The following is a 19,329-nucleotide window of genomic DNA, read 5'->3' on the forward strand; positions in this document are numbered from 1 at the left end:
TCTAGCTAAACACTTGCATATTCATGTTGCCAAGTGTTTATGGAGCACCGGTTGTATACCAGGTACTGCGCTGCGTCTCAGGGGTACCAAGACCGAGGTTTGATGAGAATACTGTAAACAACTGCAGAATGCCCCTTCGGAGAGCAGGACCCATCAAAATAGGAACTCCGTTTTGAGAGTTCGCCTTGATAGTTGAGGATAATCTTAGAAGGACCGAAGCGGTTCCGTTTCGTTACATTTCAAAATCTTATGTCAAAGTAAGCGCGCAGGAAGGGGTCCTTGCTCTTCTGCACTGAGCCCTACAGCCCGCCTGTGGGGAAATACTCCTGTTAATTGTCTCGAAAATTGTTTCGACCAGCAGGGGTCACTATGAAGGCTGGCTTGATCCCCAAACACAAGGCGGCAAGGTAACCAGACTGGCCCGTGAGGGTTCCAGGAAGGAATGCACAGTTTCAGGAGAACAGTTTGGATCTTTATTCGAATTGTTTTGGTATAATGAAGAGAGTCAACTACAACTTGACAATAGAAATCTTCAGAAAAGGGACACAAAAACGTTCGCCTCAAGGAATATTGGGTCTTCTGCGCGGCCGTAGATCTCCGCCAAGTGCGTCTGCGCGGAAGAGAAGCGGTGTCGAGTCCGGCCGGGCAGTAGAGGAAATTGCGGTAGTGACCCTCGGACCTCGCCATGAAGACCCGCTTTAGCACCATTGACCTCCGCGCCGTACTCGCGGAGCTGAACGCTAGGTACAGTCCCCTAAGTGACCAGGCTCGTGCGGGGAGTGCAGGAGGCAGAGGCCGGGGTCCCATGGCGCAAACAGACCAGCTTGATGTGTTTCCTTATTTCTTAGTGCGTCTGTGGACCTGTCTAGGCCTGAGTGGGCAGGCGTGTGGTGTATTTCCTTTGGCCCTTAGGATACCCTGGGGGTCCCAGGCACCTCGTGCCCCGTCCCCCGCGTCCTTCCAGCTCTCTGGCTTGCCCCACTAGCGCGACGTTCTTGCATTGTTGGCCTGGGTTGTCCGGGTCGGGCAGGAAACGTTTGGTAAAACGTGAGACGCCAGAGTGGTCGTTTGCTCCAGAGGTTTCCAGACTGGAGGCTTGGTTTCTTGAACACCTCCCGCCCCTCACCCAAAAGAGAGAGAACATCGCCGTTTTAGCTGGGTTGAGCAGATTTGGACTGAGATCTGGATTCTAGTCTGGATTCTATTATTCAGCCGTGTGAGCTTTGTCATGTTTTCGAGGCCCTCTTATCTTTTTTTTCTCCCTTGTAATAAATTAATTGGATTATATTTCACTGTATTTCTCTCCCAAAATTGGGTCATTTGGAAGACGCAAGCTATCGTGTGGTGTTCCTAGAGCTGATAGACCACTTTTGTTTTAAAATCGTTACTCTTAAGCTTTGAGCTGAATGCCCAGATGGCTTTCAGACTCTGCTCCCCGGCTGACTCCGTATCCTTAGAGACTGAGATCCGCTCTTTGGAAGCTTTTATTAAATTATGTGTAGTTTTATGTTTCAAACAATGGTGTGGTATGTTACATGTTTCCTTTATCTTTGCAGCTTGCTAGGAATGAGAGTAAACAATGTTTATGATGTGGATAATAAGACATACCTTATTCGCCTTCAAAAGTAAGAACATTTTATAGGTTTATTTTCTCTTTGGCAATTAAGTATGAGATTACTGGTTTTTTTTTTTTTTTTTTAACCTACATTTTAAGTCTTGTTTCAGTTAGCTTTGGCGTATACCCTAAAGAAAAATTTGAATTTTTTCTTCTACAGGCCAGACTTTAAAGCTACACTTTTACTTGAATCTGGCATACGAATTCATACAACAGAATTTGAGTGGCCTAAGAATATGATGCCGTCTAGTTTTGCCATGAAGGTAAACTTGTTACACTTGAAGCTAAATTTTAAGATTGCTCAAAGTTTTTAATTGGGGTTTCCTTCACTGTTACGAATAAAGTGCAGATGAAATGAAGGTAAAGGGAGTGGTTGACAGATAATGGGTTGAATAAAGTGAATATTTATTGGTTGACTTCTCCCCATTACCTTTCACATCCTGTTCTGCTCCAGATCTTGTTTCCACAGTCACTATTAGAGTTCAAACTTTTATCACATTCAGCCTTACAGTTCCTTAACTGTAGTCCACTTTTCCGCATCAAAACAATTCTAAATTAGACCAACGTTAATGTTTTGTTTTTGTTTGTTTGTTTTTTTGAGACGGAGTCTCGCTCTGTCACCCAGGCTGGAGTGCGGTGGCACAGTCTTGGCTCACTGCAACCTCTGCCTCCCAGGTTCAAGTGATTCTCCTGCCTCAGCCTGCTGAGTAGCTGGGATTACAGGCGCATGCCAGCAGGCCCGGCTAATTTCTGTATTTTTAGTAGAGATGGGGTTTCACCATGTTGGCCAGTCTGATCTCGAACTCCTGACCTCAGGTGATCCACCCACCTCAGCCTCCTGAAGTGCTGGAATTACAGGCATGAGCCACCACGCCTGGCCCAACATTAATTTTTTTAAAGTATAATTTTCATTAGTTATCTCATCTTTTATGGTTTCCTAATTTCTAAATCCATATTCTATAGCCTAACATTCTTGGCTTTCTGTGTTCTTCCTCCTCCCTGCCCCACCTTTTTTTCCTAGTCTTATCTTCCAGAGCTTACTTTTGTGAATCGTATTCCTCTACCCAGGGTTTTTCTTTTTTTTTTTTTTGGAACACTCACTATCATTAATATGTTACTAAGTCTTTTTACTTTCCTCTTTTGTTTTTTCTATTAAAACAGATTTTTACATGTGTGGGCATGCTACCCATTCTTTTATTGATGTAACATATAGATTGAAAATTCATATGGTACACAAGACTTTTGAGTCAGATATACTTAACTTTGAATTAATGGCTTTGTCAGAAAGTAATTTTATAACCTGGAAAAGTTAATTAACTTCTTGGAACTTGGTTTCTTTAAATGTAAAATGTGGATTGTAGCTCCCTCATGAAATTATTGGATTAATTGAAATGACATATAAAACACCTAAAACAGGCCGAGCACGGTGGCTCATGCCTGTAATCCCAACACTTTGGGAGGCTGAGGCAGGTGGATCACTTGAGGTCAGAAGTTCAAGGCCAGCCCAGCCAACATGTTGAAACCCTGTCTCTACTAAAAATACAACATTAGCCAGGCGTGGTGGCACACACCTGTAATTCCAGCTACTTGGGAGGCTGGGGCAGGAGAACCACTTGAACCTGGGAGGTAGAGGTTGCAGTGAGCCAAGGTCACACTGTTTCACTCCAGCCTGGGCGACAGAGTGAGACTCTGTCTCAAAAAAAAAAAAGACCTGAAACAATACCTGACGCATATTAGAATTCTATACTTGTTCATTTCCTTCTTGCTCTGCTCCTTACTTTGGAAATGTATCTGTTATGGCATTGAGTTATTTCATTAGAGGCTTTACAGAGAAGAGCTTTACCCCCCCAGCAATTTATAGAGTCTGTTTTGGATTACAAATTAGGTAAGTGTTCCCGTATCACAAGGGCTTTCACAAAATTCTCAGATTATTAAAGTTTAATTTATTTAATAGTAACCCAAAATAGTTCTTTTGGGATCTGTCCTTAATAATAATGACAATAATAATGCTATGTGTTGTGTAGCACTTTTAAAGGCAGATGAATACTATGTATTTCATTTAAGTTGTTTAACAACTCAGTGGAATGTGAAGAACAAATACAATTTCAGTTTTGTGGTTGAGGTAACAGGCCAGTGAGATAGGACACTGGGATTGTGTAAACATCTCCAAATAAGGCTACACTAATAGGAGGTCAGTCATTTTAAAAAATACTTAGAATTCTATGGGTTAGGTGTACATGTCAATCTAAATATATAAAAAGATTTCCTCAATGGAGCAGACAATGTTAAGCACTTTATAAATAAAACAAAGAGCTGTTACTGTTGCATGGCACAGGTAGAGTTATGTCCATTATATGGTAAATCCCAGTGGTTGTTCCAGTATTCACATTTGGGGATGACAGCTATAGCTTTGTGGCACACAGCAGAAGGTTGATTTCACCAAGCTGTTGATAGGGAAATGAAACAAGCTTTAAATATGTACTGTGTGTCCATCTGTACTCTCCATGATAAATAATCCCCTTTTTACTGTTCCTTTATGTGAACTTCTGTCCTGTCAATGATGTCTTTTATCTTTATTTTTCTTGAATAAAATTATTACTGAGGGACTCTGGAAGAACTGATTGTGATTTTCCTTTAGGGATTTAAAGATATCCCTACATGTAGGTTACTGTTTAATCAAATCAGTATAGGTCATTCTTAAAACTACTGAGTTAAGGAGGAGCAGATTGTTTATTCTAGGAAGTTATTCTGCCTAAGTATATAAGTACATAAAATGAGAATTTAAGTTAATTCTCATTTTATTGAACTATAAGGTCTGGAGAAGAACTCTTCTTAGTTATGAAAATGTTAGCATTAATTTTAATAATGAATTTATGTGTTTCTTTTTTTTTTTCCAACCTTTGTCAAAGAGTGGATTTTTCTTTTTTTTAAAGGTGGTTTTAGATTAACTTACATAAAATTTGTTTTGTAGTTAAGTCCTTTTTTCTTTTTTTCTTTTTTTTTTTGAGATGGAGTCTTACTCAGTCGCCAGGCTGGAGTGCAGTGGCATGGTCTTGACTCACTACAACCTCAGTCTCCTGGGTTCAAGTGATTCTCCTGCCTCAACTTCCCAAGTAGCTGAGATTACAGGCATGTGCCATCATGCCTGGCTAATTTTTGTATTTTTAGTAGAGATGGGGTTTCACCATGTTGGCCAGGCTGGTCTTGAACTCCTGGCCTCGTGATCCACCCGCCTTGGACTCCCAAAGTGCTGGAATTACAGGTGTGAGCCACCATGCCCAGACTGTATTTGAGTGTTGAAGAAAGCATTCTTTCTTACTGGTCTTGACTAAGGGGTCTTTTATATTAAAAAATTAGAAACAATTGTAAGATATTTTAGAGGCTACAGAGTAGTCTTGTTACCAGTCCATGTCATACTTAAATATTTGTACAAAAAGACGGTACATGTAATCTAAAAGAATCGGTATTGCCAAGTAAATTGTATTTGGGTTTGACATGCTGATATTATTTTAATTGTTAATAAGAAAAAGAATCTTATGTCCAGGGATAGGAGGAAGGGGATTTAATAAAGAGTGAGAGTTATTACATTGGATTGAAATAGGTTAATCAAAAGCTTAGAGACGATACCAGGAAAATTCTCTTTGGGTTATATTAGTAAAGTTTGTAGGAATAAGCTGGGCACATTGGCAGGGCACTTGTAATCCTAGCTGCTTGGGAGGCTAAGGTGGGAGGATTGCTTGAGTCCAGGAGTTTGAGCCCTGCCTGGGCAATAGAGCGAGACTCTGTCCTTTGTTTTTTTGTTTTTTTTTTTTTTTTTTTTTTTTTTTTTTTTTTTTTTGAGACAGAGTCTCGCTCTGTTGCACAGGCTAGAGTGCAATGGCGCCATCTCGGCTCACTGCAATCTCCGCCTCCTGAGTTCAAGCGATTCTTCTGCCTCAGCCTCCTGAGTAGCTGGGATTACAGGCATATGCCAGCATGCCCAGCTAATTTTTGTATTTTTAGTAGAAATGGGGTTTCACCATATTGGCCAGGCTAGTCTTGAACTCCTGACCTCAAGTGATCCACCCACCTCGGCCTCCCAGAGTGTTGGGATTACAGGCCTGAGCCACTGCTCCCGGCAAAGACTCTCTCTCTTAAAAAGAAAAAAGAAAAGAAAAAAAAAGGAAGAATTAGTAGGGGTAACTGGATATAAGGTAGTGGACTAATTTACAGGATACCATAAGCCATAAGCTCATGGTCCATAGTTGATATATATTGGAAGTAGAAGATTAGTGGAAACCATTATTTAATTTTGAACATAAATGAAGCACACAAAAGGGAAATTTGGCATACTTAGAAGTGTCATCAAAGAGACTTAAAAAAAAAAAAAAAAGGGACCGGGTGTGGTGGCACACGCCTGTAATCCTAACAATTTGGGAGGCTGAGGCGAACAGCTTGCCTGAGCTCAGGAGTTCGAGACCAGCCTGGGCAACATGGTGAAACCCCATCTCTATTAAAATACAGAAAATTAGCCGGGTGTGGTAGTGGGTGCCTGTAGTCCCAACTACTCAGGAGGCTGAGGCAGGAGGATTGCTTGAACCCGGGAGGCAGAAGTTGCAGTGAGCCGAGATTGTGCCACTGTACTCCAGCCTGGGTGACAAAGTGAGACTCCGTCTCCAAAAATAAATAAATAAATAAAAATACATAAATAAAGGTTGGTGGGCGCAGTGGCTCACGCCTGTAATCCCAGCACTTTAGGAGGCTGAGGTGGGCAGATCACAAGGTCAGAAGTTGGAGCTTCAGCCTGAGCAACATGGTAAAACCCCGTCTCTACTGAAAATATAAAAATTAGCCAGGCGTGGTGGCACACACATGTCATTTCAGCTACTCGGGAGGCTGAGGCAGGAGAATTGCGTGAACTTGGGAGGCGGAGGTTGCAGTGAGCTGAGATTGTGCCACTGCATTCCAGCCTAGGTGACAGAGCGAGACACTGTCTCAAAATAAAATAAAGGTGGTGGCTTTGAGTGAGGTCATTAGGACAACAACAAGGGATTTAGCAGTGGTATAAAGCAACAAAACAAATTTTGCTATAGGCCTGTCATTCTCTACTTAAAAGTTGAAAATAAAGACCTGGCTCAGTGGCTTACCCTTGTAATCCCAGCACTTTGAGAGGCCGAGGCAGGAGGATTGCTTGTGCCCAGGAGTTTGAGATTAGCCTGGGCAACATAGTGAGACCCTGTCTGTGCAAATAATGAAAAAATTAGCTGGGGATAGTGGCATGTGCCTGTGGTCCCAATCCTTAGGAGGCTGATGCAGGAGGATCACCTGAGCCAGGGAAGTCAAGGCTGCAGTGAGCCATGATCACACCACTGGGTTCCAGTTTGGGTGACAGAGCAAGACCCTGTCTTAAAAAAATGCAAATAAAACATCGTTTTGGAGTTAGCAGTGTTTATAATGTTTTCCCTCTTTTGTTTCTTTTACTTTATGACTATACTATTATTTACAATGTTTTAAATATTTCTGATGATAATGAAAAGAAGCTTATTTATAAACCAATACCAAATGGTTAGGAATTCACTTTTACTAAATGAATGCCTTTTTCTTTCTCTTGCTAGTGCCGAAAACATTTGAAGAGTCGGAGATTAGTCAGTGCAAAACAGCTTGGTGTGGATAGAATTGTAGATTTTCAGTTTGGAAGTGATGAAGCTGCTTATCATTTAATCATTGAGCTCTATGATAGGGTAAGTTAAATTTGTGGGATTTGGTGAAGGAAAATTCATTATTAATCATTTTGCAATAGTGCTATATAACATGAGTGGGGAACATTTTTTTCTGTGTCAAAGGCTATTACTACCCTGGGAAATGGGTGCCACACAAATAAAATAAAATTTTCCGGTAATAACCTTCATTTTATCTGTAGGTCTGAGTTTAGGCAGACTTTAGCCATTTAGAAATAGCCTTGTGAAAATGTAGGAGATGAAGATCTGAGAAGTAAAGTATTTGGTACTTGACATTTCAGGACTAATACCATGCAACCAGAAAATAGTCAAATACAGTCATGCACTGATGCGCTGTATGTATAATGATATTTCAGTCAATAACAGACTGCGTGTAAACGTTGGTCCCGTAAGATGCTAATGGATCTAATATACTCTTACTGCTTAGTGACATCTTGATCCTGACCCTGTGTAGGCCTAGGCTGGTATGTGTGTTTGTGTGTTAGTTTTTAACAAAAATATTAAAAGTAAAAACAAAACAAAATTTGAATGGAAAAAAGCTTATAGAATAAAGATATAAAGAAAATATTGTACAGCTGTACGATACGTGTTTTAAGCTAAGTGTTACTACAAGCGTCAAAAAGTTAGAAAGTTTAAAGTTTATAAAGTAAAAAAGTTCCAGTAAGCTAAGGTTAATTTATTATTGAAGAAATAAAAACATCTTAAAAACAAATTTGGCTGAGCACAGTGGCTCAGGCCGGTCGCACTGGCTCACACTTGTAATCTAGCATTTTGGGAGGCTGAGGAGGGAGGATCACCTGAGGTCAGGAGTTCAAGACCAGCCTGGCCAACATGGCAAAACCCCGTCTCTACTGAAAAATACAAAAATTAGCCAGGCGTGGTGGCGGGTGCCTATAATCCCAGCTACTTGGGAGGCTGAGGCAGGAGAATCACTTGAACCTGGGAGGCGGAGGTTCCAGTGAGCTAAGATTGCGCCACTGTGCTCCAGCCTGGGCTACAGAGCAAGACTTCGTCTCATAAATAAATTAACTAACTAACTAACTAACTTAATCTGGGCCAGGTGCGGTGGCTCACACCTGTAATCCCAGCACTTTGGGAGGCCGAGGCGAGTGGATCACCTGAGGTCAGGAGTTTGAGCCTAGCCTGCCCAACGTGGCAAAACCCCATCTCTACTGAAAATACAAAAATTAGCCTGGTGTGGTGGTGCGTGCCTGTAGTCCCAGCTACTCAGGAGGCTGAGGCAGGAGAATCACTTGAACCTGGGAGGCGGTGGTTGTAGTGAGCCGAGATCACGCCTTTGCATGCCAACCCAGGTGACAGAGTGAGATTCAGTCTCAAAAACCAAAAACAAAAACAATTTATATATAGAAATAAATACATAAATTTAATCTGGTCTGAAGTAAGCATAATTTTTTTAAAAATTAAAAAATTTTAAAAAAAGCAAATTTAGTGTAGCCCAAGTGTGCAGTATTTATCAAGTCTATAGTAGTATACAGTAATGTCCCAGGCCTTCATATTCACTCACCATCACTCACCCAGAGCAGTTTTCAGTCCTGCAAGCTGCATTCATGGTAAGTGCCCTGTACAGGTGTTCCATTTTTAATCTTTTATACCAGGGGTCTTCAACCCCTGTGCCGCAGACTGGAAACGGTCTGTGGAACTGGACCATGGAACCGGGCCACATGGCAGGAGGTGAGCAGTAGGCAAGTGAGCATTACTTGCCTGAGCTCTGCCTCCTGTCGGATCAGTGGTGGCATTAGATTCTTATAGGAGCGTGAACCCTATTGTGAACTGTGCATGCAAGGAATCTAGGTTGCGTGCTTCTTGTGAGAATCTGATTCCTGATGATCTGAGGTGAAACGATTTCATCCGGAAACCATACCCCTGCACCCTCCATCCATGGAAAAATCATCTTCCATGAAACTGGTCCCGGGTGCCAAAGGTTGGGGACTGCTGTTTTTGTTTGTTTGTTTGTTTGTTTTGGTTTTTTTTTTTTTGAACCAGAGTCTCACTCTGTCGCCCAGGCTGCAGTGCAAGGGCGTGATCTCAGTTCACTGCAACCTCCGCCTCCTGGGTTCAAGCAATTCTTGTGCTTCTGCCTCCCGAGTAGCTGGGATTACTGGCATGTACTACCATGCCCAGCTAATTTTTGTATTTTTAGTAGAGACGGGGTTTCACCATGTTGGCCAGACTGTTCTCAAACTCCTGACCTCAGGTGATCTGCTCGCCTCGGCCTCCCAAAGTGCTGGGATCACAGGTGTGAGCCACTGCGCCTGGCCTGGAACTGCTGTTGCAATACTATATTTTTACTGTACTTTTTGTGTATTTAGATATGCTTAGATACACAAATACTTGGCATTGTGTTACAATTGACTACAGTATTCAGTAACATGCTATACAGATTCCTAGCCTAGGAGCAATAGGTTATATTATATCCTTGGTGGATGTAGTAGGCTATACCGTCTAGGTTTGTGTAAGTATATTCTGTTATGTTCACACAACATGGAAGTTGCCTAAATGCATTTCTCAGAATGTATCCCCATTGTTAAGCAATGCATGACTGCACTGTTCATTTTTGGGTCTACCTTCTTTTATGCAATATTTTTTATTTTTTATTTTTTTGAGACAGAGTCTCACTCTGTTGGCCAGGCCGGAATTCAGTGACATGATCAGGGCTTACTGCAAACTCGGCCTCCTGGGCTCAAGTGACCCTCTTGCCTTAGCCTTCCATGTAGCTGGTACCACAGATGTGCACCACCACGCCTGGCCAATTTTTTGATTTTTTGTAGAGACGGACTCTCACTTTGTTGCCCAGGCTGATCTTGGACCTCTGGCTCAAGCGATCTTCCCACCTAAACCTCCTAAAGTGTTGGGATTACGGGGGTGAGCCACCGTACCTGACTCTTTTATTCAATATATAATGTCTGTGAGATTCATTGATGTTGAGAATTCCCTCAGCTCCACATCCTTAGCAACCTTTGATAGGATCTCTTAGAGGTCTTTTATCTAATCTGATTATGAGCCCTTTGCTGATTATTTGTGTTGTAAATGTCCTTTTCTACTCTGAGTTTTTACTCCTCTTTTCTTTTTTTTTTTTTTTTTTTTTTTTTTTAACTCTTTTTGAGAATAAGTCTCGCTCTGTCACCAGGCTAGAATGCAGTGGTGCGATCTCGGCTCACTGCAACCTCCGCCTCCTGGGTTCAAGTGATTCTCCTGCCTCAGCCTCCCGAGTAGCTGGGATTACAGGCGCCTGCCACCACGCCCAGCTAGTTTTTGTACTCTTAATAAGACGGTTTCACCATGTTGGCCAGGCTGGTCTTGAACTCCTGACCTCAGGTAATCTGCCCGCCTTGGCCTCCCAAAGTGCTGGGATTACAGGCGTGAGCCACTGCACCTGGCCTGGTACTATTTTTTCAACACTTAGTAATTTCTAGTTATCTATCTCTCTAATCAAGGTAAATGGTGGCTACATTTACTGAAGCCACTTATGTTGCAATCTGTCATTTCAGATGAATTTGGGATTACTCCCACTGTATTCTATGACTATGTTGTAAGCAGTTGTAAGGCATTTTTGACTATTTTTGTGGATGCTTCTTTGTATTTTAATTACACCTGTAGAGTAACTCTTATCTTCACTGTCTGTAATAAATTTGGAAGGTGATATTCTTTCATTAGCTTTATTTTCATTATGTTCCCCCTTCTTTTTTATTGAAAAGGTTATCTAGCAGTATTAAATTTTTAAGTCTTTAATTCTAAATTTTTAAGAAGTAATTTCATTTTAACCTACATATGCCTTCCATTTTCTAGAATACAACTTTTTTGTGTGTCTTGCTATGTTTTACCTAACATTATTTATATTTTCCTTTTTTTTTTTTAACATAGTTTCCATTAGGTAACCTCTTTTTACTGTTTTGTTGTGTTGATCTATCATAATTAAATTTCCCTAATTTTTACATCTAGGCTGTTTGGGTTTTTTTTTTTTTTTAAACTGTTGTAAATAAATTTCAGTGAACATCCTTAAGCATATTGCCTTTGGTTTTACTGGAGTGTTGGAGTTACTTCATTGGGCTACATTACCAAATGTGGAAATACGTGGGCAAAGGGTATAACTAACTGTATTGCTCTTGCCACGTAACTATTACTATTAAAAGACAAATTGCAAGTGAAAGGATAATATGTTCCTTGCCTGGCTGGCTTCTGAAATTGACCACATTTTCTTTCTCAATTTTTTTTTTTTTTTTTTTTTTTAAGACAGAGTTTCGCTCGTTTCCCAGGCTGGAGTGCAATGGCGGAATCTCAGCTCACTGCAATCCCCGCCTCCCAGGTTTAAGCGATTCTCCTGCCTCAGCCTCCTGAGTAGCTGAGATTACAGTCATATGCCACCACACCTGGCTAATTTTGTATTTTCAGTAGAGACAGGGTTTCTCCATGTTGGTCAAGCTGGTTTTGAACTCCCAACCTCAGGTGATCCTCCCACCTCAGCCTCCCAAAGTGCTGGGTTACAGGTGTGAGCCACCATGCCTGGCTTCTTTCTCAATTTTTAAGTAGTTTCAAAAATGATTTGATTTGTTTTTTTCTGTTTTGTTTGTTTTGTTATTTCCTTTTTTTTTTTTTTTTTTTTGGAGACAGAGTTTGCTCTTGCTGCCCGAGCTGGAATGCAATGGTGCGATCTTGGCTCACTACAACCTTCATCTCCCAGGTTCAAGTGATTCTCCTGCCTCAGCCTCCCAAGTAGCTGGGATTACAGGCACCTGCCACCACACCCAGCTAACTTTTGTATTTTTAGTAGAGATGGAATTTCACCATGTTGGCCAGGCTGGTCTCAAAGTCCTGACCTCAAGTGATCTGCCCCCCTTGGCCTTCCACAGTGCTGGGGTTACAGGTGTGAGCCACCGTGCCCAGCCTCAAAAATGATTTGAAAGAGCACTAAATTATATTTTATTCTATTGCAGGGGAACATTGTTCTTACAGATTATGAGTACGTAATTTTAAATATTCTAAGGTTTCGAACTGATGAGGCAGATGATGTTAAATTTGCTGTTCGTGAACGCTATCCACTTGATCATGCTAGAGCTGCTGAACCTTTGCTTACTTTGGAAAGGTAAAGTGTTTTGTTTTTAAACCCTTTTCATATTGTATTAAAATGTGCTGGGCAACATAATGAGACCCTGTCTCTTAAAAAAAAGGTAAAATGGGTCATATGTCAGAACATGAAATAAAATATTTTGTTTTACTTAGATAATGTAACTCAATTTAGACTATTTGAACTACGTAAATATGCATGTAAGCAATTAAGCCTTATTTGGGAGAGGCAAATGTATGTCTTTAGGTGCTGTTTTTTTTTTTTTTGAGACGGAGTCTTGCCTTGTTGCTCAGGCTGGAGTGCAGTGGCATGATCTCAGCTCACTGCAACCTCTGCATCCCAGGTTCAAGCGATTCTGCTGCCTCAGCCTCCCAAGTAGCTGGGACTACAGGTACGCGCCACCATGTGCAATTAATTTTTGTATTTTTAGTAGAGATAGGGTTTCACCATGTTAGCCAGGCTGGTCTTGATCTCCTGACCTCAGGCAATCTGCCTGCCTCGGCCTCCCAAAGTGCTGGGATTATAGGCATGAGCCACCACGCTCAGTTGTCTTTAGTTTTTTTAGAGGTGGTGTCTCACTCCTCCTTCCCTGAGGCTACAGTGCAGTTGGCGTGATCATAGCTCACTGCAGTCTTGAACTCCTGGGCTCAAGCAATCCTCCTGCCTCAGCCTCCCAAGTAGGTGGGACTACAGGAGCACACCACAATGCCTGACTAATTTAAAAATGTTTTTTGTAGAGATGGGGTCTTGCTTTGTTGTCCAGACTGATCTCAAACTTGTGGCTTTAGCAATCCTTCCACTTCAGCCTTCTAAAGTGTTGGAGTTACAGGCATGAGTGATCGGGCCCAGCCAATGTCCTTCTTTTTCATTTTAATTTTTTTAAATTTTAAATTTTAAATTAAAAAATATGGGACACTTAAATTTCCTGTCATCCTTGTGCAGGGGTCGTGCTAATCTCTGTATCGTTCTAATTTTAGTATATATGCTGTTGAAGCAAGCCCAATGTGTTTTTTAGCTAAGTTTTGGGTTACTTCAAATGGTTATGATTTCTTGGTAAATTGGGGAGACTTACTAGCTACTCTGTGAGAAGACAGATGGATGTGCAGAGGACAAAGGGAGATAAATTCTGGTTTACATAAGAAAAAGGGAAGTAAGGTGAGGTAAAGTGATGATTGTACCTGTATTCATCACTTATTTTGTATTTCAGCTGTATTCCTGCTAGCTGGAAGGCCCTGCTGACTGATGTTCTACAGCAGTCGTTCTTAAAGTTTAACATACATAATTTCTTTGTTCCTTCTTTACTCCCGCTGATTCACTTAACTAGCCTACATTACATAAATAAATAAAGTTGGTCAGGCGCGGTGGCTCACGCCTGTAATCCCAGCACTTTGGGAGGCCGACGTGGGTGGATCATGAGGTCAGGAGATCGAGACCATCCTGGCTAACATGATGAAACCCCGTCTCTACTAAAAATACAAAAAAGGCCGGGCGCGGTGGCTCAAGCCTGTAATCCCAGCACTTTGGGAGGCCGAGACGGGCGGATCACAAGGTCAGGAGATCGAGACCATCCTGGCTAACACGGCGAAACCCCGTCTCTACTAAAAACACAAAAAATTAGCCGGGCGAGGTGGCGGCGCCTGTGGTCCCAGCTACTCGGGAGGCTGAGGCAGGAGAATGGCGGGAACCCGGGAGGCGGAGCTTGCAGTGAGCTGAGATCTGGCCACTGCACTCCAGCCTGGGCGACAGAGCGAGACTCCGTCTCAAAAAAAAAAATAAAAAATAAAAAAAATAAAAAAAATAAAAATACAAAAAATTAGCCAGGTATGGTGGCGTGCGCCTGTAGTCCTAGCTACTCAGGAGGCCGATGCAGGAGAATGGCGTGAACCCGGGAGGCGGAGCTTGCAGTGAGCCGAAATCGCACCACTGCACTCCAGCCTGGGCGACAGAGGGAGACACCGTCACAAAAACAAAAACAGAAGCAAACAAAAAAGGTTATTAGATGCTTAATTAGGTAAAGCCATTTTGAATATTAAGATATGGCATGAAAATTTACAAACTTTTAACTTTTATAGAAAAATGTCAGTTTTATGTCATTTATATGTGGGCACATTGCTGATGAACAATATGTCTTGGTCAAAAAAATACTGGCTGCTTTTAGAAAACTGCTGTTCAAGAACCTGGTAATCTTGGATAAATTACTTTTATGATCCATTTTCTCACAACAGAAGAACAAATTCCTGTTACATTTCAGATTATTGTAAAGATCAGGTGAACTGGTAACATGAAAGTAGTGTGAATATGAAGATTGCTATAAGGTTTATTTAATATATGATAGTAAGAGACATGTCAATTTTGTTTCACAGGTTGACTGAAATAGTAGCCAGCGCACCTAAGGGTGAACTGCTGAAGAGAGTGCTTAACCCATTGCTTCGTGAGTATTCCTGCGAATAGCAGTGAACTGTTTGCAAGACAGTGTGGTTTTCAGGAATGTATTGAAATCTTTTATGCTTTTATTAGAAAATTTGAACAAGAAGCTTAAAGTGATTCTGGAGTAAGTAGGAGTTTATTGTCAAATAAAGAGAAGTTAAACCACATGAAGTCTGAGCTTTATCTATTAGATTTTATTTCAAAGCAACACAGATTGTGTTATCTGGTACTTCAGTGCTAATGGTAGTATTCTAAGACATCAGATTTTTTCATTGTGAGTCTTTGATTTAATAACCACTTAGCTTAGCTTTTTTTTTTTTTTTTTAATTGGTGGGCCTCAGGGCATCCCAGCATCTGACAGGTCCTTTTGATCCCAATAAGCATTTTTGATCCCAATATACTTTATACTTAAGAAGATCATCACTTAGCCCTATATTAAGGAATCTAGAGAAGACATAGAGGGAGGCAGGTACCATTGATTACTGAGCACTAGAGAGTTACTCTTCCTCTCTTATGAAATTGGAATGCATTCAAAAGTTATCTTTAGAACTTTCCAACTGTTAGTATAGCATGTATAAAATTTGTGTGTTTCATTTAAGCCAATGTCTCCCTGGCAAATGCAGATTTCTTTTTTAATTTAATTTTTTTTATTTTAGAGGTAGGGTCTCATTATGTTGCCCAGGCTGGTCTCAAACTCCTGAGCTCAAGCAGTCCACCCATCTCGGCCACTCAGTTGCTGGGATTATAGGTGTGAGCCCCCACACTTGGCTTTCCCCTGGCAAATTTCTGTAATGTTTGAAATCAGATATTACAGGTTGAACATTCCTAATGTGAAAATCTTAAGCCTAAAATTATTATTTTTTTTGAGACAGAGTCTCTCTCTGTCACCAGGCTGGAGTGCAGTGGTGCAATCTCGGCTCACGGCAACCTCTGCCTCCCGGGTTCAAGCAATTCTCCTGCCTCAGCCTCCCGAGTAGCCGGGACTACAGGCGTGCGCCACTATGCTCAACTAATTTTTTTTGTATTTTTAGTAGAAACAGGGTTTCACCATGTTGGCCAGCATGGTCTCAATCTCTTGACCTCATGATCCACCCGCCTTGGCCTCCCAAAGTGCTGGGATTACAGGCGTGAGCCACCGTGCCTGGCCTGAAGTCTGAAACTTTTTGAGCACAGACATGATGCCACAGGTGGAAAATTCCACACTGACCCTATGTGACAGCTATACAGAATTATTTAAAATATTGTATAAAATCACCTCCAGGCTATATTGTGTAAAGTCATAAATGAACTTTGTGTTTAGACTTGGGTTGCATCCCCAAGATATCTCATTATGTATATGCAGATATTCCAAAATGTGAAAAAATCTGAAATCTGGAACACTTCTATCCCAACACATCACATAAGGGATACTCAACTTATATGTCCTCTAACTGTTCACTTTTTTTTCAAAGGAGTTTTGGCATTTGGCATTTCAAAAGATCTTTTGCATTTCCCAAGTGTCTCACTCTGTTGCCCAGGCTGAAGTGCAGTGCCACAAACACTGCTCACTGCAGCTTCAACCTCCCAGGCTCAGGCCATCCTCCTGCCTCAGCCCCCCAAGTAGATGGGATTACAGGGATGCACTCCTGGCTAATTTTTCTATTTTTTGGTAGAGACAGAGTTTTGCCATGTTGTCCAGGTTGGTCTCGAACTCCTGAACTCAAGCAATCTGCCCGCCTCAGCCTCCCAAAGTGCTGGGATTACAGGCGTGAGCAACTGCGCCCAGCCTGCATTTCCTTATAAAATTTAGAGTTGACTTGTTACTTTCTACGAAAAAAGCCTCGTAGGATTTTGATAAGGATTACGTTATTACTATTATTTGAGACAATCTCATTCTGTTGCCCAGGCTGGAGTGCAGTGGCATGATCTCAGCTCACTGCAACCTCCACCTCCTGGGTTCAAGCGATTGTCTTGCCTCACCCTCCCATGTAGCTGGGATTACAAGTGTGCGCCACCACACCCACTAAGTTTTGTATTTTTAGTGGAGATGGGGTTTCACCTTCTTGGCCAGGCTGGTCTTAATTACAGCTGTGAGCCACTGCCTGGCCTGGTAAGGATTACACTAAGTCTGTGGATCAGTTTGGGGAGAATTGCCATTTTAACTACATTGAGTCTTCTATGAAGAGAGAATGTCTGACTGTTTATTTAGATCTTTAATTTCTCTCAGTTAGATTTATTCCTAAACATTCTATTCTTTTTGATGCTATTCTCAGTGGAATTGTTTTCTTAATTTCATTTTTGCATAGAAATACTATTGATTTCTATATATTGGTTTTTGTATCCTACAAACCTGATAAACTTGTTTATTCATTCTAGTAGGTTTTTTTTTTTTGTGGGTTCCTTAGGATTTTTTAACATACAGGATCATGTCATCTGTGAATAAGGATGCTTTACTTCTTCCTTTAGAATCTGAATGCTATTAATTAATTTGCCTTATTGTGCTAGCTATAGCCTCCAGTACAATGTTGAATAGCAGTGTGAGACTGAATATTCTTTCCTTGTTCCTGATCTTAGGGGGATAATATTCAGTCCTTCACCAATAATTATCATGTTAGCTATAGGTTTTTCATAGGTGTCCTTATAAGGTTGAGAATGCTCCTCTATTCCTAGTTTATTGAGAGTTTTTATTAGGAATTAGTGTTGAATTTTGTCAAATGCTTTTTCTGCATCTACTGAAATGATATATGGCCTTTTTCCTTTATTTATTAATATGGGATATTAACCAATTTTTGGTTGCTAAACCAACCTTGCATTCCGGGGATAAGTCCTCATTGTGGTTGAAGCCCATTAAATTCCTATAACTTGCACTGACTTTTGTAAGTTAATTGTAGTCTCAAATTTCATTAAGGACTAGAACTGTCATTTCTTTTTTTGGAGGGGGGGCGGGAGGGGCGGGGAATGGAATTTCACTCTTGTTGCCCAGGCTGCAGTGCAATGGCGTGATCTTGGCTCACCACAACCTCCGCCTCCCAGGTTCAAACGATTCTCCTGCCTCAGCCTCCCTAGTAGCTGGGATTATAGGCATGCGCCACCACACCTGGCTAATTTATTATATTCTTAGTAGAAACGGGGTTTCTCCATGTTGGTCAGGCTGCTCTCGAGCTCCCGACCTCAGGTGATCCTCCTGCCTCAGCCTCCCAAAGTGCTGGGATTATAGGCGTGAGCCACCACACCCAGTCTGAGAACTAGAATTGTCATTACTAAATAACACTTCAAAATAAATAAACTTATTGTTGTTTTCGCCGGCTACTGTTATTGAGTGGATCATTGATATTGGGATATAAATTTGTGCTATATTTTGAATGTTAAATTTTAGGCTGGGTCATGGTGGCTCACACCTGTCATCTCAGCACTTTGGGAGGTCAGGGTGGGTGGATCACCTGAGGTTAGGAGTTTGAGACCAGCTTGGACAACATGGTGAAACCCCGTCCCTACTAAAAATACAAAAATTAGCTGGGCGTGGTGGTAGGTGCCTGTGATCCCAGCTACTCAGGAGGCTGAGGCGGAAGGTGGGAGGCGGAGGTTGCAGTGAGCCAAGATTGTACCATTGCACTCCAGCCTGGGTGATGGGTAAAACTCCATCTCAAAAAACAAAAACAAAAAGAAACAATTTATGGGAAAATACTAAAAGTAATATCCTCTGCATTTATAGCCTATGGACCAGCTCTCATTGAACACTGTCTTATAGAAAATGGATTCTCGGGTAATGTCAAAGTGGATGAAAAACTTGAAACTAAAGGTATGTCTGCATGGTACATTTTCATTTATTTCGTTTTTTTTTTAATGATTTTTTGTGGGAAAATTTTTTTATGGGAAAGTAATACGGGAGCAGGTGGTTCTAGAATGAAAAACATTTGACCAAGCACAGTGGCTCATGTCTGCAATCCCAGCACTTTGGGAGGCTAAGACAGGAGGATCACTTAAGCCTGGGTGTTTCAGGCTGCAGTGGGTGGTCACTGCACCGCTGCACTCCAGCCTGAGCAACAGAGTGAGACCCCAATCTCAAAAAAACCCCACAAAAACAAATATCACCACCCTCAAAAAAAAAAAAAATTGAATGAGATTTTAGTGAATGTTTTAGTTTTGGCAGTATATGAAATCAGTGCAGCCATAAAATGACAGCAGGTGCTGGTGGTGATGTTTTGTTTTTGTTTTTATAAAATGACTCTGATGTTTGTGTGGAGCAAAAGCATGTGAAAATGTTCAGGATAACTCTGGAAAATACTAGTAATGATTTCCTATTATTACTGTCTGTGTAACCCTTCACAGATTAAAATACGAAGCTATAGTAATTAAAACTGTAAGTTTTTGAAGAAGGAGTGGCATAAAGAATCCAAAAATAGTTGGAAATAATTTGGGAATTTAGTTTATGAACAAAGTTCCTTTCAGGTCATGGAGGGAAGGGTGGATGATTCAATAAAAGCTGCTTGGACAATAGGCTGGTCAAA

General features: G+C 41.3%; 1 protein-coding gene and 1 pseudogene across 3 annotated transcripts in view; one reads left to right on the forward strand and one right to left on the reverse strand.

Moving 5' to 3' along the window:
- Positions 1-366: 366 nt before the first annotated feature.
- The window catches only part of NEMF (nuclear export mediator factor), a 69,832-nt gene continuing 50,869 nt past the window's right edge, over positions 367-19,329 (forward strand). The window contains exons 1-7 of one of the 3 annotated variants that reach the window (XM_050796870.1): positions 367-744; positions 1,557-1,625; positions 1,776-1,878; positions 7,210-7,335; positions 12,285-12,433; positions 14,779-14,846; positions 18,534-18,620. In XM_050796870.1, coding sequence (XP_050652827.1) covers positions 686-744; positions 1,557-1,625; positions 1,776-1,878; positions 7,210-7,335; positions 12,285-12,433; positions 14,779-14,846; positions 18,534-18,620 — 661 coding nt within the window. In that variant the 5' untranslated portion in view covers positions 367-685. Of the gene's footprint in view, positions 745-1,556; positions 1,626-1,775; positions 1,879-7,209; positions 7,336-12,284; positions 12,434-12,466; positions 12,807-14,778; positions 14,847-18,533; positions 18,621-19,329 lie in introns of those variants that run through there. The other 2 variants (XM_050796872.1, XM_050796871.1) reach the window with 2 other exon arrangements.
- LOC126960188 (uncharacterized) lies at positions 13,317-13,412 on the reverse strand (annotated as a pseudogene).

The sequence above is a fragment of the Macaca thibetana genome, chromosome 7 (genome assembly GCF_024542745.1).
Source record: "Macaca thibetana thibetana isolate TM-01 chromosome 7, ASM2454274v1, whole genome shotgun sequence".
Classification (NCBI taxonomy): domain Eukaryota; kingdom Metazoa; phylum Chordata; class Mammalia; order Primates; family Cercopithecidae; genus Macaca; species Macaca thibetana.